At 40.3% G+C, this 19,401-nt stretch overlaps 1 protein-coding gene, 1 long non-coding RNA gene and 2 pseudogenes across 2 annotated transcripts; 1 reads left to right on the top strand and 3 right to left on the bottom strand.

The window, feature by feature from the left end:
* Nucleotides 1–21: 21 nt before the first annotated feature.
* LOC125579199 lies at nt 22–2,440 on the bottom strand (annotated as a pseudogene).
* A 2,539-nt stretch (nt 2,441–4,979) lies between these two features.
* LOC106420423 lies at nt 4,980–5,859 on the top strand. Its single transcript, XR_002654549.2, has 4 exons — nt 4,980–5,049; nt 5,128–5,261; nt 5,402–5,597; nt 5,694–5,859. It is a non-coding gene; the product is annotated as an uncharacterized LOC106420423 (long non-coding RNA).
* A 4,143-nt stretch (nt 5,860–10,002) lies between these two features.
* LOC125579197 (phosphoinositide phospholipase C 5) lies at nt 10,003–13,197 on the bottom strand. Its single transcript, XM_048742979.1, has 8 exons — nt 12,457–13,197; nt 12,179–12,375; nt 11,961–12,096; nt 11,678–11,878; nt 11,135–11,391; nt 10,935–11,052; nt 10,623–10,862; nt 10,003–10,556 (listed from the first exon to the last, which is right to left on the bottom strand). Exons 1-8 carry the CDS (start codon nt 12,781–12,783, stop codon nt 10,263–10,265), a joined length of 1,770 nt encoding a protein of 589 aa, XP_048598936.1. The 5' UTR covers nt 12,784–13,197; the 3' UTR covers nt 10,003–10,262.
* Nucleotides 13,198–13,681: 484 nt separating this feature from the next.
* Nucleotides 13,682–16,288, bottom strand: LOC106420251 (annotated as a pseudogene).
* Between the last annotated feature and the right edge of the window lie 3,113 nt (nt 16,289–19,401).

A 19,401-nucleotide genomic window follows, 5' to 3' on the forward strand; every position in this document is an offset into this window, starting at 1 on the left:
TAAGGTTTCCTGCGATTCCGACCTGTAATGAAAACAACAACAGGTAAGTCAAGTGACTTGTCGCACAAGAAACTTAACTAGGGTTCTCCAAAATCTTCTTTAGGTCAAATATGAGTGAAGACTTGCCCTTGCGTAGAAATCAGGAGGAGAGTATCGATCAAAATGATCTTGAGAAAAATCCATATTCCATCCTCTCCGTTGTAGATCTTTATCTAATTTAATATTCATAGACACAAAGCTATGATGATGTCATTTTACCAAAAACAAAAAAGCTATGATGATGTCTTGCGCCTCAAGAAATGGATGAAAAGAACACATCAGAATCAAAGACAAAAAGATGAAACCTTAAGAACTGTCTTGATCTGAAGATTTTTACTGGAAGGGTCAAAAGTTTCACCACCAGGACCATTGGAGAGCAAAACATCAGGTTTTTTCACATAACCACATCCACCATTGGCTTTAAACAATCCTTGCATCATCCACAAGAACCTCCCATGACTCTTCATTCATACAAAACCCAAGTATAGTTAGTATCAATTTCAAAAAAGTACTTCCTATTTTTTTTTTTGTCAGGGGAAGTGTCTAAATATTTTACTTGCATATTGAAGGCAACCATTTGAGCACCATGAATCCATCCAACGAGAGGATCATAGTTTGATGAGTCAATACGTGTAGTCTTGGGGAATATCCTCAGAATATCCTCTGCGTGAACTTTACTAAGTCGGGTCCACGGGTCTTAGCCAGAGTTTCTAGCCACTGCTCGCTCATGCTTAACCGTATGACTCGGTTAGGATCCCCATTCAAGCAGTTCTTCATTCCTCCTTTGCGGTTCCCAGCATGGATCGAGATCAGGTCTCTGTATTCGATGGCTACAGTCTCCTCATCTTCATCTTGAATCAGTTCTTCTGCTTCTTTCACTTTCTGTCACAACACAAAACCCTCATCGGAGACCCTTTAAGAAGAGTACTAATGGTTACTTTAGTTTTCTGTTGCTCTTACTTTAGCTTTTACGGATTCATCTGTTGTTGAGCCTAGAGAGACCTGTGTCTGAAGATACTCTTTGGTGGCTTTGTTGAGATCAAGATCTTGTTCTTGAGTGCTTCTGGTGAAGGAAAACACTCTGTATGTTCATCGGTGGTACATCGAAACAATGTTCCTCCAAAAGTCTTGCTCACCATCTACAAACATATTCATCATCGCTCAAAGCTCAGTGTTGTTCTAAACAAGATGTATCAAGTTCTTACCTTAGCGACTTTCTTCTGAAGATCTGGAGGCAAATGGTCTTCTAAGGTAAGCACAACAGGATATTCAGACACCACAAACGCGTTCTCCTTTACCGCGTTAAGACACTTCTGGAGATCTTCAGTGCTTGTTAACGTCCTGACACCAAACAGCATAACTAATCAAGAAACTGTTTTATAGACTTCTCTTAAGGACTAAATCAATGAGTTATAGGATTCATACCCGCCATGACGAACTTCAGCTTCGGTTCCTGAAGAGTTAGGCCAAAGATCAAGTTCGATGACACGAACTCCACTTCTAAGAGCTTTCACAATAGGCTCGGTGCTGCTTCTACTGTTGAGTTGATTCCCAGTCAAGTAAGAGTTATGTCCCGTGTACAAGAAGTAATGCGATAAAGGCTGATTCATATCTTGCCAAACCTGAAAAACCATAATCATCCCTTAGAAACAACTAAAAATAATTTTAAGAAATCATTAAGCGGTAATTATTTGTGCTTAGGCGGGTGGTTAGGTAACCGACTTAAAAAAAAAAAATCTTATAACTAATTTGTCGCCTAAGCACCGTCAACATGGATTTTTAAACTTCACCTCGCCGGAAAGAGGCAAAGGAGAGTTGAAATCGCTGAGGAGATAACGGTGTAGAACCCTTCAAGATGAATCCCACGAGGGTGAAAAACGCCGTGATGTTTGAGCCTGTGGAATATATCCTTCACGTAGTTCGTATCTGCGTGTTTTCTCCTTGAACTTCGATCACGAACCTGAGCATCTCGTCGGCAGACATCCTGCCGTCTCCCGAGTAATCATCGAAGAGTTTCTTGATTTCTTGAGGTGGCTCACTTGTTTTCACTTTGAAGCTTCTTACACAGCAGAAACACACTTTGAATGATTCCTTCATTTTGTTTTTGTTTCTCTCTTGTGAAAGTTAAACAGATAGAAAAGAAACAGAGAGATGATAATAACGTTCCTTAAAGGAAGAGAAAAAGAAACAGTGAGGCTTTATGTTTTCGTGAAACACATGTGTTCACTGTATATGATTTTCATTCTCATTACTGGTGAGGAACCTCATTTATATAGTGATTTGAGAAAAAGAACTAATCATAGTCATAGTACTATAGACCCAAAAAATATATTAAACTTTAGACCCAAAAAACTATATTAAACTTTAAAAAACTGAATTGGAGTGATAATGTGTCGGCTGTGTGAATTGGAGTTATTATTTAAGGCCAGAGCAGCGACGTTGACCAAATGTAAAAAAAAAGAAGGTAAGAGTGTAGGAGCCAATGGCTGAGAAACTGGTGGTATCATTGGTATGCTCATCAGTCGTCACCATGAAAAGATAAGATTTTGTTTATCATTTATAGCGAATCATTTATCATCATATAAAGTAAACAGGTACTGTATAGTCATTTGTCAACATTACTGTATTCGTCGTAACAAAAAACAGATATTTATTGTCCATGCTTTTGAATGTATTATCAACACTGTTGAAGAAGATGTGAATTTAGTACACAGCTCACAAGGATTGATAAGTTTTGGAGACTCGTGTTTTCTACATGTGGTTGAGGATGTTTTCTTTAGATAATCAAAATGGTTTTCATAAAAACATATCACATGCTTAAAAAAAAAAATTATATCAAACTTCATGGATATAACTTTCTCATAAGATTATTTAGGAATGCACTCAATATTAAAGCAATCAATTAGTACCATGTCTTAGTGGGAAAATTAATTTGGACCATGTCTAACCAATATGGGATCTAATTCTTTTGTATTGCATTTATTTTGGTATTATTCTCCATTACCGCATGTCCAAGAATCTATTGATGTTTTGTGTTGTTGTTGTCTAGTTTACTTCCAATTGTTTCTAAATCATTCATATATTATCTCCTAAAAACTCACTTTGATGTGAAAATCGCATACATTCTTTGTCTAGCACATCGACGAACCATTACTTATGTAAATAGTTTTTAGGTCAAGTAAAGAATGGGTGTATCAAAATCTCCTATTTTTTAGACCAAAAAAAAAAAGAATCTCCTATTTCCTAAAAAGTTACACGTTCAGAATAAGCATGGCAACATTCACGTAGCTTATTTTTACTCAGTAGGGTTAACAAAGCTGAACATGGTTTCTCTCCTATATACTTAGGCCTCGAACTTTTATCTAAGATCCAGTTCGATCCGAGATCCGATCTGGATTGGATTCGATCCAAAAATCCAGATATTCAGAAAGGCCAATTTCGGATCTAGATAGTAAAATATTAGATCCGTCAAAGCCGGATCCGGATGTCTTGATTTTTTAATCCAGATATCCGGATCCGCAATTTTTATTAATTATTTTAAAATAGTAAGATATATATATATATATAAACTATTATTATATTTTCATTTTCATAATATTATATATAAAATTTATGTAAGTTTTGTAATATTATACATAGAAATAATTAAAACATTATATACATTTTTTTTTACATTATTGTTGATATTTTATATATATATATTATTTTTTTATTTATTTTAGGGATCCAAATCCGAATCTGGATATCCGCCGGATATTACAATTTTAGAAGGATATCCGATATCTGAATATTCGAAAACCCCAGAAAGATAGTAAAATCATGGTCTGCTGTATAAGAATCCGGATCCGGATACCTTAAAATATTCTGGATATCCAATCAGCCCCAAGCCTATATATACTCGGTTCACCTAGTCAAAGTATAAAGGGTAAATGGCGAAGTTTTTCTGGTATCCCCGTCCATTATTAATTAGCGAGCCATTTGAGATGTGCTCAGTGAAAGTATGAACAAACTAGGAGAAAGGTGAAAACGTTTCTTTCTTATTGATTTTCCCCTAGAGTTCCTGTTACATAGAACATTCATATTTATATGCTAAACACTAGGGTTTTCATCTCATGTGTCTTCAGGATCTAATGGCTGGAATCGATTGTGCACCGGGACCAGCTGAGCTGTAGACATCTTCTTCTTCCCGTACACTTCATGTGCTTTCTCCAGCTGTGTTGCAGAAGACCGTTGAAGTGTTTCTTCAGTTTTGGGCTTCTGCTCACTTGTGGGCTTTGATTCAGATGTGGGCTTGAGCTGAGAAGACCCAAATAATGGGTTTGCTCTAATAGGCCCCCTCAAACTCGGCTTGGAGAGAACATCGACATCGAGTTTGTCAGCACCGAAGGTATCAACTCCTAGCTTGTCACGGAGAGAAGAGAATGCAGCCTGAGGAAGCGATTTGGTGAAGATGTCTGCGATCTGAAGATAATTCGGTATGTGCTTGACTTCAATTGCACCCAGAGCTACTCTCTCGCGAACGTAGTGGTAGTCCAGAGCAAAGTGCTTGGTTCTAGAGTGAAACGAAGGATTCGCAGAGAGAAGAACTGCTGAGAGATTATCACAGAGTAACAGAGGCGTGGTGAGAACAGGAAGCCCCAATTCTCTGAAGATCGAACACAACCATGTAACTTCAGATGCTGTTTCTGATAAGGTTCTGTACTCTGCCTCTGTAGAGCTTTTAGATACTGTAGGTTGTTTCCGGGATGACCAGGAGATCAGATTCTTTCCCATGAAAGTACTGTATCCTCCTGTAGAACGTCTCGTAGATCCACATCCTGCCCAATCACTATCGCTGTAGGCAGTGAGTGTGAAGTCTGTGTCTTTATGCAGAGAGATTCCCATGGTGATTGTTCCTTTAACATATCGGATGATCCTTTTCAGGTGATTGAAGTCGGAAACAGTTGGACTGTGCATTTTCTGACAGACGTAGTTGACGGCAAACTGGATATCTGGCCTCGTCAGTGTCAGGTACTGTAGTTTCCCTGCTAAGCTTCTAAAATAAGTAGGATTTGAGAATAGAGGTGACTCATCTTGTTCTCTGTTCAGTTGAAGAGGAAGCGGAGTAGGCATAGAAGTGCAGTCAGTCATAGAGGCAACTGCGAGAAGATCTTCCGCATATTTCTGTTGACACAAAAAGAGTCCTTTCTCATGGCTTTGAACTTGAATTCCAAGAAAATAATGTAAGAATCCCATGTCCTTCATTCTGAATTCTTTGTGTAGATGTTGAAGAAGCTTAGCAAGACTGTCTGAGCTGTTTCCTGTTATAACCATGTCATCAACATATAGTAGAAGTATGATGATATCTTTTTCTGTTTTGTAGACAAACAGCGACGGATCAGACTTGGAGCAGACAAAGCCGAACTTGATGAGAAAGGAGCTGAACTTATCAAACCATGCACGGGGAGCCTGCTTAAGACCATAGATTGCCTTGTTGAGACGCCACACATGATTTTGTTTGCTTTGATCAACAAATCCAGCAGGCTGCTTCATATAAACCGTTTCTTGAAGATCACCATGTAAGAACGCGTTCTTTACATCTAACTGCTTTATTTCCCAGTTTAGAACTGTTGCCATGTGAAGAATAGTTCTAACTGTTGCCATTCTTACCACAGGGCTGTATGTTTCCAAGTAGTCGATCCCTTCTTCCTGTTCGTTTCCTTTTGCCACCACACGCGAGCGAAGTTTACTGAAAGAACCATCCGCATTGAGCTTGATTCTGTGCACCCATCTTGATCCTAGAACGTGCATATCCGGAGTTCGAGGAACCAGAGTGAAGGTACCAGTTTCTTCACATGTATCATATTCTTCTTGCATTGCATGTCTCCAACCAGGATGCTTAAGTGCAGCAGCTATAGTTCTTGGTTCAGGAATAGCAACCTTTTGTGTCATTAGAACATATCTTGGATTAGACTTGACTATTCCTGATTTTGATCTTGTTACCATTGGATGTTGTGATTGAGCAGGTTCAGGAGCATCCAGAATTGGTGAAGCCGCAGCAGGAATTGAAGAACCTGATGTTGTACTGCTCGATGATTGATCAGGAGAACTGGTGCTTGATCTTTGTGAAGAGTCTGGAGAAACAGTGAGAGTATTCTGTGAAGCAAGAGGAGGAAAATCAGCTTCTGAGAAACGAGGAGCAGATGTCTGATGATAAACTCTTGTTTCTTCAGGTACAGAATTGTTCTCCTGATGCTCTGTTTCTTCAGGTGTAGAGTTGCTCTCTTTAAAGCTCATCTGCCATGCTTTAAGCAATGGAGTTAAGACAGATGGATGGCTTTTCTTGTAGGTGTCTTCAAAAGAAACAGGGTCTCATCAAATAGCACATGTCTTGTGATGTATACACGACCAGTAGGTGGGTATAAACACCTATATCCTTTGTATTTGTCGTTGTAGCCTAGGAAAACACACTTTAGTGATCTAGGATCGAACTTGTTGATAGCATAGTCTCGCAAAGAGGGATAGCAAGCACACCCAAATGTTCTTAGAAAGCTGTAGTTAACTTGAGTATCAAACAGCTTCTGATGTGGTGTTTGATGATCTTCCAGGGTTGAAGTTGGTAGAAGATTGCTCAGAAAGGCTGCTGTGAAGAAGGCTTCTACCCAATACTTCAATGGCATCTTACTGTCGAACATCATAGACAGCCCCAACTCGGTGATGTGACGATGCTTCCTCTCAGCAAGACCGTTCTGCTGTGGAGTATGAGGGCATGAGATCTGTTGCTGAATCCCATCTTTTTGCAGGTGATTCAGGAACGCAGAGCTGATGAACTCTCCACCACCATCACACTGAAAGGTTTTTATTCTACTCTTCAGTTGATTTTCTACTAATGCTTGGAACTTGCAAAAGATAGAATAGAAATCTGATTTATATTTCATAGGATAGAGCCAACAATATCTCGACCAATGGTCAATGAATATTACATAGTATCTAAATCCTTGAATACTCTCTGTTGGAGCAGGTCTCCATAAGTCGCAGTGAACCTTCTCCAGAGGAGCTTTAGCAACAAAGGTTGAAGGTTGAAAAGGTAATCTACTACTCTTGCCAAACTGACATGATGCACACATCTCGCTTGATCTTGAGCTTATTGAAATGAGTTGATTTGCTGACAGGTGCTGGAGAATCTGCTGATGAGGATGCCCAAGTCTCCTATGCCAAACAACATCTGATGCACAATGCTGCCTAGAGGAGTAGAGAGAGTAGAGAGCTTTATTTGATGAGCGTTCTCCAACTGATACAACCCGTTAACCTTTCTTCCCTTGGTAAGTACCTTCTTTGTGATTTTGTCCTTAAAACGAACCTCAGAGTTATCAAATTTGACAGAGCAAGGATAATCATCTGTAGCTTTAGAAACTGAAACTAGAGATTTCTTTATTTTAGGACACACAATAACATTCTTTAGAGGTAGATTACCTGATGCTGAAGCCAAGTTTGTAGATCCAGTATGAGTTATAGGCAGATATGACCCATCTCCAACCATAACTGTATCTGAACCGTGATAAGGCTGAGCATGTTGCAGGTTGTGCACAGAGTTGGTGACGTGAGCAGTAGCTGCAGAGTCAGCATACCAGTCAGCACTTGCCTCATCAGAAATGTCAGTAATGCGCATAGCAGCAAGGGCTTGAGTAGATTCTTCAGACTGGTAGTTGTTGTTGTAGCGAAAGTAGCATCTGAATGCTTGATGTCCTGGTTTTCCACAGATCTGACAGACAATGCGCGTATCTGTCTCAGAGGAGGAGAACTGCTGCATAAAGCCGCGACCTTTTGTTGTGTAGTATCCTCGACCACGAGCTCCAGATCTACCTCTGCCTCCTCTTCCTCGTGAAGAGTAATACTGGCCCCCTTGACCTGAGCGAACTGATGTGAAAGCCAAGTGAGGAGTAACTTCTTGGCCAGTATCATAACTCTTAAGTCTGTCATCAAAGGCAACAAGTCGAGGCATGATGGAGTCAAATGTAGTAGAGGGTTGAGAGTCAATGGTTCCTTCAATGGCGGTCTTAATAGGCTCAAAGTCTTTTCCCAAACCTCTGAGAGCAGTAAAGATCTTCATAACTTCAGTCATTGGCGATCCTATGGAGGTAAGTTGATTGCTGATAGTCTTTATCTCTTGAAGATACACGTCCATAGTTTTGGTCGCCTTTGTGACCGTTTGAAGTTTGTGTTGCAGCTCAAACAAGCGTGAGTTAGAGGGTCGATTGAAGTGGTTGTCCAGCGTTGTCCAGATCTCGTGAGATGTGGTGCAGTGAACAACTACACTCTGAAGCTGGTCTGTGACAGATCCAAGCAACCAGGACTGAATGACTTGATCTGTCTGCCACCAAAGCTCATGGTCCGGGTTCGGCACTGGCGTAGATGTACCTTGAATAGAAGGCGCCAAGATGGTCGAAACAGGCTGAGGTATGGTACCAGTGACAAATCCAAACAAGCGTTGTCCACTTAGAAAGGACTGAAACTGTCTTTTTCCAGAACAAGAAATTTTGTTCATTTAGCTTTGCTGTGACGCAGTGGATGATGTTTAAGGAGGGAGGAGTGTATGGATCTAGTTCCATGGCTAGAACACCTAGTGCTCTGATACCATGAAAGTATGAACAAACTAGGAAAAAGGTGAAAACGTTTCTTTTTTATTGATTTTCCCCTAGAGTTCCTGTTACATAGAACATTCATATTTATATGCTAAACACTAGGGTTTTCATCTCATGTGTCTTCAGGATCTAATGGCTGGAATCGATTGTGCACCGGGACCAGCTGAGCTGTTGACATCTTCTTCTTCCCGTCCACTTCATGTGCTTTCTCCAGCTGTGTTGCAGAAGACCGTTGAAGTGTTTCTTCAGTTTTGGGCTTCTGCTCACTTGTGGGCTTTGATTCAGATGTGGGCTTGAGAGCTGAGAAGACCCAAATAATGGGTTTGCTCTAATACTCAGTGCTCTATAAAGGCTCATTAGTAAAAGCCCAAACCACTGGAGGGGTCAATTACACTGATCACTTCCGAGTTCGGATAATGATAAGTATCCGTACATACATTATTCAAACTGTGTTTATACACAAATACAATACGAAAGATTCAGTCGCACACTCTCTAGTTTATGTTAGAATCTAAGTGTTGTTGTCTTGGTTGCCTGAGAAGCTCAATCAACGCCTCAGCCTTTAGCTTAGCTCGACTCTTACTCGTCTGCAAAAGAGCCACCACTGGAGGAATCGCTTCTTCACGAGCCATCATGGTTCGATACACACCACACTCTCCTCACAAAGCTGCAACAGTATCGACACACTCATCTCTTTCTGTCTCAACCTCCACTATCTCCACAAGCACCGGAATTCCTCCTTTCTCCACCACCGCCGGCTTCGATTCTGCTCGTCGATGGAACATGAGGAAGAGTCGAGATGTGATATCGGATCAAATCGTCAGAATTCTCAACGGTGCAGGAGAGGAAGAGTCGTCGGCTCTCTCGGAGTCGTTGACAGCTTAAACCGCTAAGTCAAACCAACAGTTTTTATTCTACCAAGTTTGACCATTTTCACAATTTAATACTCTTTCCGTCTCATACTAATTGTTGTTTTAATGTTAAAATTTTGATTCATTTTAAATATTATTTTATATTTTCAATGAATAACATTATTTTCTATTTTATTTTTTTATTGTTTATAGATTTTAATTCTTGAATACTATCATCAAGTATTCATTGACTTTTGTTGACAAAAAAAAGTATTCATTGACTTTTGGTAAATTCTCTTGGATCAGTTTACACACGTTAAACTTTAAAGTTATAATCAAACTAACATGTAAACCCAAAGACACAATGTTCCAGTTCGGTTACAAAGGATCTATTTTTCAAAAAAAAAATTAAAAAACTAAGTTAATATGATATGAACTTCACTTAAGAAAGATGCAAGAGTCTACAGACCCAAAACTTCTTAGTTACTTAAAAAAAAAACTAATACATATCTTTATTAAACGGTCAAAAATATGCAAAACGCAACATGATACATTCATACATCGTGAGCAAACATATATAAGCTCATTCATATATCAAAAGCTTACTATTGTTTCAGAACAACCATAGTTATTTGATTCGTTATATCTTTTATATGTACGCATATTATCCATGAGTTATTAGTGACAAATTGAAAAAGCCTCTCTGCTACGTTTTGTAGGATGATAATAAGAAGAAAGAAAGTCTGATTTTTTAAGCAAACTGAAACCGCATAAGAAGTGTAACGGCAACAAGTCTCTCGCCTTTACGATCATACAAAGGAACAGAACGTATTCCCTGTCTCAGCTCTGCTACAGGCAAACACGTCTGCCCCGAGAAATCATCCTTCTCTGGCATGTTGTAGTCGTGAACTTCAACTCTGAGCAACGCCAGCTCCGGTACCGTAAGCTGAAACTCAAACTCCTCGTCCCAAAATGGCTCCCAAGTGTTTTCTTCTTTCTTTGTTTTCTTCATTACTCTATCACCTCTTACTCCTGTTATCCCCACCTGCTTTCAAACAAATATAGTTCAAGCGTCTAAATCAAAGTGAATCTTGTGTAATGAGTTGCTTACCCTTGTGTAGAAGTTTGGAGAAGACCAAGTGTTGAAACATGCCCTCTGGAAACCAGAGTCCCATCCTTTTCCCATGTATACTTTCACTCTCATAGTTGTCTTGATGGGTAACTTCGCTTTAGGGTCAAACACTTCTCCGTCTGGACCTTTGTTCATCATAAAGTCCGGTTTTTTCACGTATCCACATCCACCATTGGATCTGAACATACCATGCATCATCCACAGAGCTCTTCCATAGCCCTGAACATCAGAGGCACAAGATGCATGAGGTTTTGGTAAATGTTGAAAAGACTCGAAAGAAAGAATGCAAACCTGCATGTTGAAAGCAACCATTTGAGCTCCGTACATCCAACCGCTGAATGGCTTGTAGTTAGAGGAGGTTACTCGAGTTGCCTTTGGATATATCCTCAACAGATTCTTCTGTGTGAATCTAAGATTATGATTCTAGTAGTAGTGAGCGTGTAGAGCAAAAAAAAACAAAAGCAATGTCTCAAAGGGATTGTGATACTTACTCGATGACTTGGGTTCCATACATTTCAGTGGCTTTCTTGAAATTCTGCTCTCTCAAACTTAGACGTCTGATGCCACCATTATCGAACGTAAGTGCTTCCTTTAATCCATTTCTAGCGTTTCCAGAAGGAATCAATATCATACGACTGTATGTGAGGAGATCCATTTTGCTGGATTCTTTATCTGATCCTCCATCCTTTTCCTCTTTGGCCTCGCTTGTTCCTTCCTCTTCATTTTTGGCCTCGCTTGTCTCTTCAACCTACACAAAGCCATTGCATGCAAGCAAAGAGAGAAACTAAGACAACATTGAGAAACTTTTGTTTTTGTTATGTCACAAAACATTGAGAAACTAAAAACTTTGAAATATTAACTACAAGTAACCACAAAGTGGTGATGTAGTGGTAGGCAGATTCCGGGGAGCTAAGCAACATGGCTACAAAAACATCTTACTACACTTCACCTTTCATTGGGAATTAGTCTAGGCCCTTTCATACGTCCGAGATACTTTCAGGTTAATAAAAAAGAAGTATTTACTACACAAGTACCTTCTCATCATCTGCTGAAACATCTTCTGATGATGTCTTTCCTGATACGTCTGACTCGGAATCCTTTTCCTTTTCCAAAGTCCCTTTAGGAAGCTTTGTTGATATTACAACTTTGTACTTGAGATCTTCTGGTGAAGGGAAGTCTTTTAAATCGCCAGACTCGGAAAAATACACCATATCCATGAATATCTCTTTCATCATCTTCATCAACCAAAAGAAGAACTTCAATATTTTTCAAGAATTTATTTAGCTAACACGGCCGTGACTCAGATCAAGAAAGTACCTCGGCTGCTTTGGCTTGAAGATCTGGTGTCAAATGATCTTCCAAAGTTAAGATCACAGGATATGCAGATGCAGAGAAGGCATAGTCTTTGATAGATCTCAAGCATTTGATCAGTTCAACCGGAGGTGTCCATGCCCTATAAAGCATCAAACATACTCTCTTATTCTTTTCCAAAAAACTTTCAAACTTAGAATAAATACCATAACACAACAACATACCAGCCATGTCGAACAAGTATGCCGTCTTTAGTAGAGTTTGGCCACAGGTCAAGCTCAAGAGCTCGAACACCTCTCTTCAATGCCTTAATGAGAGGTACGTCGCTGCATTCACTGTTGATTTGATTCCCAGTCAGGTAAGAGTTATGGCTAGTGTAAATGAAGTAATGAGACAAGGGAGACGCCATGTCTTGATGCACCTGAAATAATCAGAATTTCAAGGATTAAAAAACTTTCCATGTAACAAGAAAAACAAAGACATTAGGAGAGAGAGATAATACCTTACTAACAACTGGATGATTCAGATCATCTGAGAACAAGAAACTAAAGAAATCATCTAGGTTCAAAGAATGCCTCAAGAACTTAGTGATATGATGTCTTTCATTTGTGATTCTTTCTATGATCTTCTCTGCATCTGAAACCAACACCTCGGTCTCTCCCTGCACCTGAACCAAGAACCGACACAGCTGCTCTGCCGTCATGTGGTTCCCTCCCTCTGTATACTCTAAGAACACCCTCACCACATCTGGAGGTGGAGATTCTCTGTTCATCCTCAACTTGTCACTAAAACACAAACCCATTTTGTACCTCCCAAGCTCTCTCTTCATCTCAGGTCTTTTATATCCTCAAGTCAAGAAAAAACAATAAGATACTACACACTTGTTTTCCTCTCACCAGCAACTATTTATATTTGGTTAACTAACAACTCATGCATTTATGGCATGATCTTCATATACAACAATCAACTATAAGTCTTTCTTTTTTCTTCCATGCTTTATTATTATTATAATGGTATGCTTCTTTATGCTCAGTGCTCTTCCTTTTCCATATATTCCCAGCCAAGAGACTCATGTTGAAAAAAACTCACTTTCAAAAAGAACCAGCTTAAACAAATAGCAGGGTATCTAATTCCAGGAGCATATGATGTTGTGCATGGAAGCTTCATGGACGCAACGATTGGGTTTCTCATACTTTTTTAATTTCTTTCTTTCCCTTACACATTTCACGGTACCTAAAACCTCTCCAGTCATTGTTAAAATGCTTATGAAGTCTTCCAAGAATCTCAATAAGTTACTCTCCAAAGATAAAACAGAATGAAAGAATCTTTCTTTCTTCACTAATAAGCATATACGTGGGTGGTGTGGTCTCTATCTATGGATTAAGAATAAATCCCTTGAGGTAGTTAAATGTAAAGTTACACTAAAAGGGAATATTGATTAATTAGTACAAAAAGATTCATATAACAACAAAATATTCCAAAATGTATACTCTACTTTAAAAGTTTCACGTGTTTAGTGCAGACAAAAGGCTTAAAGAACTATAAATAATGTAGACAAAGATTTGAAGCTTCTTGATATCTATACAAGTCCACATGTGTAGAAACAACTATTTTAAGCTATCCGATACCAAATAATCCAGAAATGAGAATAAAAAGATTATGTTTTCATATGCTAAGATGCTGAGATGAAAGATGCTTCTTAATGTGATTATAACTTCACAAAAAAAAATGCAAAAGATCTATATATTACTCAGGTAAACATTCGATTTTTTTACATAATAAAACATAACATAAAGCTACAACTCTAGATGGATACACGAACCAAAACTGTCGGTCTTCAGACAAACTCAAAGCGCATTAGAAGCCGCGTGGAGCTGTACTTCACTCCCTTTCTGTTGTAGAGTGGAACAGCGCGTATGCCTTGCCTTAACTCAGACACTGGCAGACAAGTCTGACCTCCAAAATCGTCTTTTTCATTTTTCATTGTTGTCGTACTCATGCACTTCAACACGGAGCAGAGCAAGTTCAGGAACTGTTAACTGGAATGTGAACTCCTCGTTCCAAATGGGTGTCCACGTATTATACTTCACTTCTGTTTTCTCCATCGCCTTATCAGCAGGTGCTCCAGCAATACCCACTCTAACGTAGAAGTCTGGAGGGAGAGTAGCGATCAAAGTGAGTTTTCTTGAAGTCGAGATGCCATCCATCTCCCATAAGGACTTTCACCTGCCATTGTTAGATGTTAAGCAAGATTGTTTGGTGGCATAGGAGAAGGAGACAATGGTACAAGTAACCAACCTTTAAAGTTTTCTTTGGGGAGGAGTTCTCATTTGGATCAAAAACTTGTCCATTAGGACCAACATTCATAAGAAAATCTGGTTTCTTGACATAACCGCAACCTCCATTAGCTCGGAACATTCCTTGCATCAGCCACAATGCTCTTCCATACCCCTGCATTTATGTTTTTGATTTAGCTTCATAACGGTTAAAAATGAGCAACAAGAGAGTGAAGATTTTGAGACAAACCTGCATGTTGAATGCAATCATTTGAGCTCCACTCATCCAACCAATCTGAGGTTTATAGTTTGAAGAGTTAAACCTTGTGCCTTTGGGATATATCCTCAGAAAGTTCTTCTGGGTGAATCTGATCACATTTTTAATAGATTAGCTTGAGATACTAGTAGCAAATACTAGCTATACAATGCTTGTTTAGCATGTGACAAATAACAAATACCTTATAACATCTGCACCATGTGATGCAACAGCTTTCTCAAGTAACTGCTCGCTTAGACTAAGTCTCCTGATTTTGTCTGGATCAACCTTTAAAGCCATCTTTAAACCGCCCTTTGGCTTCCCTGCATGGATGGCAATAAGGCGTTTGTATTCTGGTGCTTGTAATGAACATGACGTGTCAAAATCACGAGAACCCCTCTCTTCATCATCTTGATTGATATAGTTTATATTATTTGAGACCTGACATCAATTAAGAAAAGTGGTGTGAATTGGAGAAAAACAAACATGCACAGTCAAATCAAAGCCCTTCATGGTAAGAGACAGTACAAACCTTGTCGAGTTCGGACTGAGTGGAAATAAGTTCTTCCGGCTCCTTGCCCCATACATCCTCATCTGAATCCTTCCCTTTCTCTCCATCCTTGGCACCATTAGCTTCTAAGTACTCCTTTGGAGGTTTTGTTGATATGAGTATCTTCCCCTTCAACTCTTCTGGAGAAGGAAACTCTTTGCAACTTTCAGAGTCATGGTAATACAACATCTCTCCAAACGTCTGAGTTATCATCTGCAAACAAAAGTTACAGTATCACATATCCAGCCTACACATTGTGATAGACCCATGAACTTTTCAAGGAGTGAGAAGAATGAAAAACCTTGGCAACTTTGCATTGAAGTTTAGGAGTTAGATGGTCTTCAAGAGTGATGATAACAGGATACTTTGAAGTAGTAAAAGCATTAGCTTTAATGGACTCCAAACATCTCCCTAGTTTCACAGCCTTAGTCAAGGTCCTGCCATTTTGATCCCAAAGTGTGAGAATACTAACAGTACAACATCCATATTGAGTAAGAATCAAATTGAATATACATGTATATACCCTCCATGCTTAACGCAGACATCATCTTTACCACGTGGCCATAGATCCAACTCAACAACCCTCACGCCTTTTCTCAATGCGTCTGCAATGGGAAGGCCACTGCACTTGCTACTCAGCTGGTTTCCGGTTAAGTAGGAGTTGTGGCCTGTGAATATAAAATAATGTGACAGAGGAGCATCCATGTTCTGATGGACCTGACAAAAACGATCCAACAATTGGTTAAACAGATCTCCTAAGTAAACAAACTCCTGGAATAGAAAGTATCCAAAATGGAACTTTCTAAATTTAGAAACTTTCAATCTCACATATTCAAGGAAGAAAAAAAACAGAGTTGACTCGAGAGAGAGAGAGAAAAGCTAACCTTGTCGCCGATGGGAGGATTGAGTTCAGTGGAGAAGAGAAGATAGTTGAAGTCCTCAAGAGTGAGGTTTCGTCTGGTGAACTTTGCAATGTGGTGTTTCCGGCGAAGCACCTCGTCGACGAGCCTCTCCGCATCTTCGAGACTCGATCCTAAGTCTTCTCTTCTTTCATCCGCCATGAGTTTCCGTAGCTGCTCCGGCGACATGTGAGCTTGACCCTCCGCATATCTGGAGAAGACGTCTCTGACGTCATCAACCGGACCAGGCTCCGTCACCCTGAACTTCCTTTTGAAGATGAGACACATTCTGTAGCTACCCATCTTCTTTTTTTTTTCTTTCTCTTGTCTTCTGTTATGTATGTGTATGTATCGTTCTGTTTAGATCCAAGAAGGTGGAAAGGTGGTGATGATACCTTTCTTGTTCCTGCTTCTATAACTTAAATACGCAGATCAATCCTTTTTTTTTTTTGATAAGTATGTGAATTATCATTAAAAATGAGGCAAGTTTGTACATGTACAAAAAGAAATAGAAGAAACAATTTGTTGCTAAAAAAAGGTAAAAAACAACAAAGAGCTTAAGTGCTGGAATAAAATTATTCCAACAAGCTAAAAGAATCTAAGCCAATGACTCATTAGATTCCTAAATTTCCGTCTCCTCTTCCTAGCGTGGATTGCGTTGCGAATAGTCCTGTCAATGTCTTTGAAGATGATCATTGGAGTTGAGGACCTGCTGTTATGGAGTCTGTTATTGCGCTCAAACCACAGCTTTGAAACAGTTGTGTGTACAGCAAGCCGGCGGAGAGTAAGAGAGGAGGTCCTGTCTTTAAGGTGGAGCCAGTCCAGGAGAGCAGTCCAAGTGTGAAAGAGGAATGGTCGGTAGCCAAGGCGCCTCGTTACTTGTTTCCAAATCTGTTCACTAAAAGAGCATCTTAGGAATAAGTGGTCTCTGTCTTCATCATGGGTACCACAGAGAAGGCAAGACTTGTCTGGTACCGGTGACCACCTGGCGAGGCGATTCCGGGTAGGAAGTCTGTTCCATTGGGCCACCCACATGTGAAAGGCTTGACTGGGTATGTGGCCACTAAACCAGATTGCTTCCTCCCACTCTTTTTTATCCCCATGGTTTCTAATAGAGTTCCAAGTTTGAGCAGCAGAAAAAGAGGTGAGAGATTTACCATCGACTTCCCAGTAGTAAATGTCTGTTCTGTCCGAGAGACTGGGAAGTGGAGTGGAGCAGAGTAATATATGGAGCTCCTCTGCCTGTGGCGACCTAGCAGGTCGTAGGATCCAACCTGTATCCGTACAAGCCTCACATATTTTTGCGTTGATGGCTATACCAATATGCTTTGGACCATCAACTCCAAAAAATTTTATCAAGGGTCCTAGATGGTTCCACGAATCATACCAGAAGCTAGCTAACTGGCCATTTCCCACCTCACATTTTATGAAGCGTTCAGCCAAGGGTCTCAGCTTTAGAATCGATTGCCAAATCCATGAGGATTGCTTTTGTTCGTCTATGCTCCAAAGGGAAAGATGCTTAAGACGGTGCTTTTTAGTCCATGAAGCCCAGAGGGACTCAGATTCAGCGTGTAGCAGCCACAAAAGCTTCAAACAGAGGGTCTTGTTCCAAGAAGCGAGTTCACGCAGGCCAAGCCCTCCTTCAGATTTTGGTAAACAAACCTGCGACCATGATATCTTTGCAGCGGCTCTGGTGGTGATGTTTCCATTCCATAAAAACCGCGAACAAAGAGATTCAATAGTCCTGATACATCCCTTAGGAAGAATGAAGGTAGAAAACCAGAAATTAACAGTGCCGAAGATGACTGAGGAGAGAAGCTGCTTACGACCCGCAAATGTTAGAGCACGAGAAGACCAAGATGTGAAGCGACTCTTGAGTTGGTCAATAAGGGGCCTATAGTCACAGATTCGCAGCTTTCGATGCATAAGAGGTAATCCAAGATACCTGACCGGAAGCGAGCCGAGAGAGAAGCCAAGATTGCATAAATCAGTGGCCTCCATTTGGCTCATTCCCGCAACAAAGAGCTCAGTTTTGGATCTGTTCATGTGAAGACCAGACCAAGAAGAGAAGCTGTCTAGAGTGGACGCAATTTGCTGAAGAGATCCTTGAGCCCCGTCAAAGAAAATCATAATGTCATCCGCAAAAGCCAAGTGTGTGACAACTGGATCAGACGCTAGCGGATGGTAGCCAATTAAACCAGTGCTGTAGTTTTTGTTAAGCATTTGACCCAAGACTTCCATAGCCAGAACAAAGAGATATGGAGATAACGGGTCTCCTTGACGAAGACCCCTTGCTCCCTTGAAGTAGCCACCAAGCTCACCGTTCACAGCAACAGAGAAGCGGGTGGTAGTGATGCACTGAGATATAAGATTGATAAAGGAAACAGGGAAGCCAAGTGCTCTCAAGATCAGAAAGATGAAGCTCCAATTAATAGAGTCGAAAGCCTTTTTCAAATCAACCTTCAAGATGGAACGCTTTGTGATATTCTTCCAATTATATCCCTGGACCAACTCCGTTGCCATGAGCACATTTTCAACTAAGAGTCTCCCCGGGATGAAAGCCGACTGAGTGTTGGAAATAACAGAAGGAAGAACTTGCTTCAACCTGTTAGCGAGAAGTTTCGCAATCACCTTGTAAACTGTATTACAACAAGAGATTGGTCTAAACTCATAGATCTTATCAGCATTCTTCTTCTTGGGTATCAACGTTAAGATCGTAGCATTCCATTGTTGAAGGAGGCAGCCTGTGGTAAAGAATTCCTGGATTGCATCAATAATCTCCTGACCCACTGTGCTCCAATGTGCCGTGAAGAATTCTGAGGGATACCCGTCTGGTCCTGGTGCTTTATTCTTTGGTAGATCAAAGAAAGCAGCCTTGATATCCTGACTAGTATAGGCAGCAGAGAGAGAGTCCGAGACTGATGGAGAGCACCTATACGAGAGAAGCTGTTCAATATCCACAAGAGATGAGGCTGAAGAAACGGATTCTCCTCCAAGAAGGTCCTGATAGAAAGAGACAGCATGGGCCATAATTTCCTCTTTGCTGTCAATCAAGTTGCCTGCCTCATCCTTCAGATAAAGAATCTGGTTCATGTAGTTTCGAGACCTCATCTGCCTGTGATAGAATCCAGTGTTGCTATCTCCCTTATCTAACCAGTTAACACGAGAGCGTTGGTAGAAGAATGACTCCTCTGCTTTAGCCAGGATAATCCATTTGTCGTATGCTGATCTTTCATTTATACCAGCCTGAGGAGAGGGAGAGGAGAGGACAATACGCTGGCAGTGAGTGAGGTCGTCAAACGCTTCAGAAACCCTTTTCTCAATACCCGAATAATTCTCTCTACTGAAAGATCTGATGATGCTTTTGAGAGCCTTTAGCTTCCTTGAAACCCTCAGCATTTTCGTGCCATCAAATGGGAGAGAATTCCAACATTCCTTAACCACCACTTCAAAATCAGGATGATCA

This window comes from Brassica napus, chromosome A10 (genome assembly GCF_020379485.1).
Source record: "Brassica napus cultivar Da-Ae chromosome A10, Da-Ae, whole genome shotgun sequence".
Taxonomy (NCBI): domain Eukaryota; kingdom Viridiplantae; phylum Streptophyta; class Magnoliopsida; order Brassicales; family Brassicaceae; genus Brassica; species Brassica napus.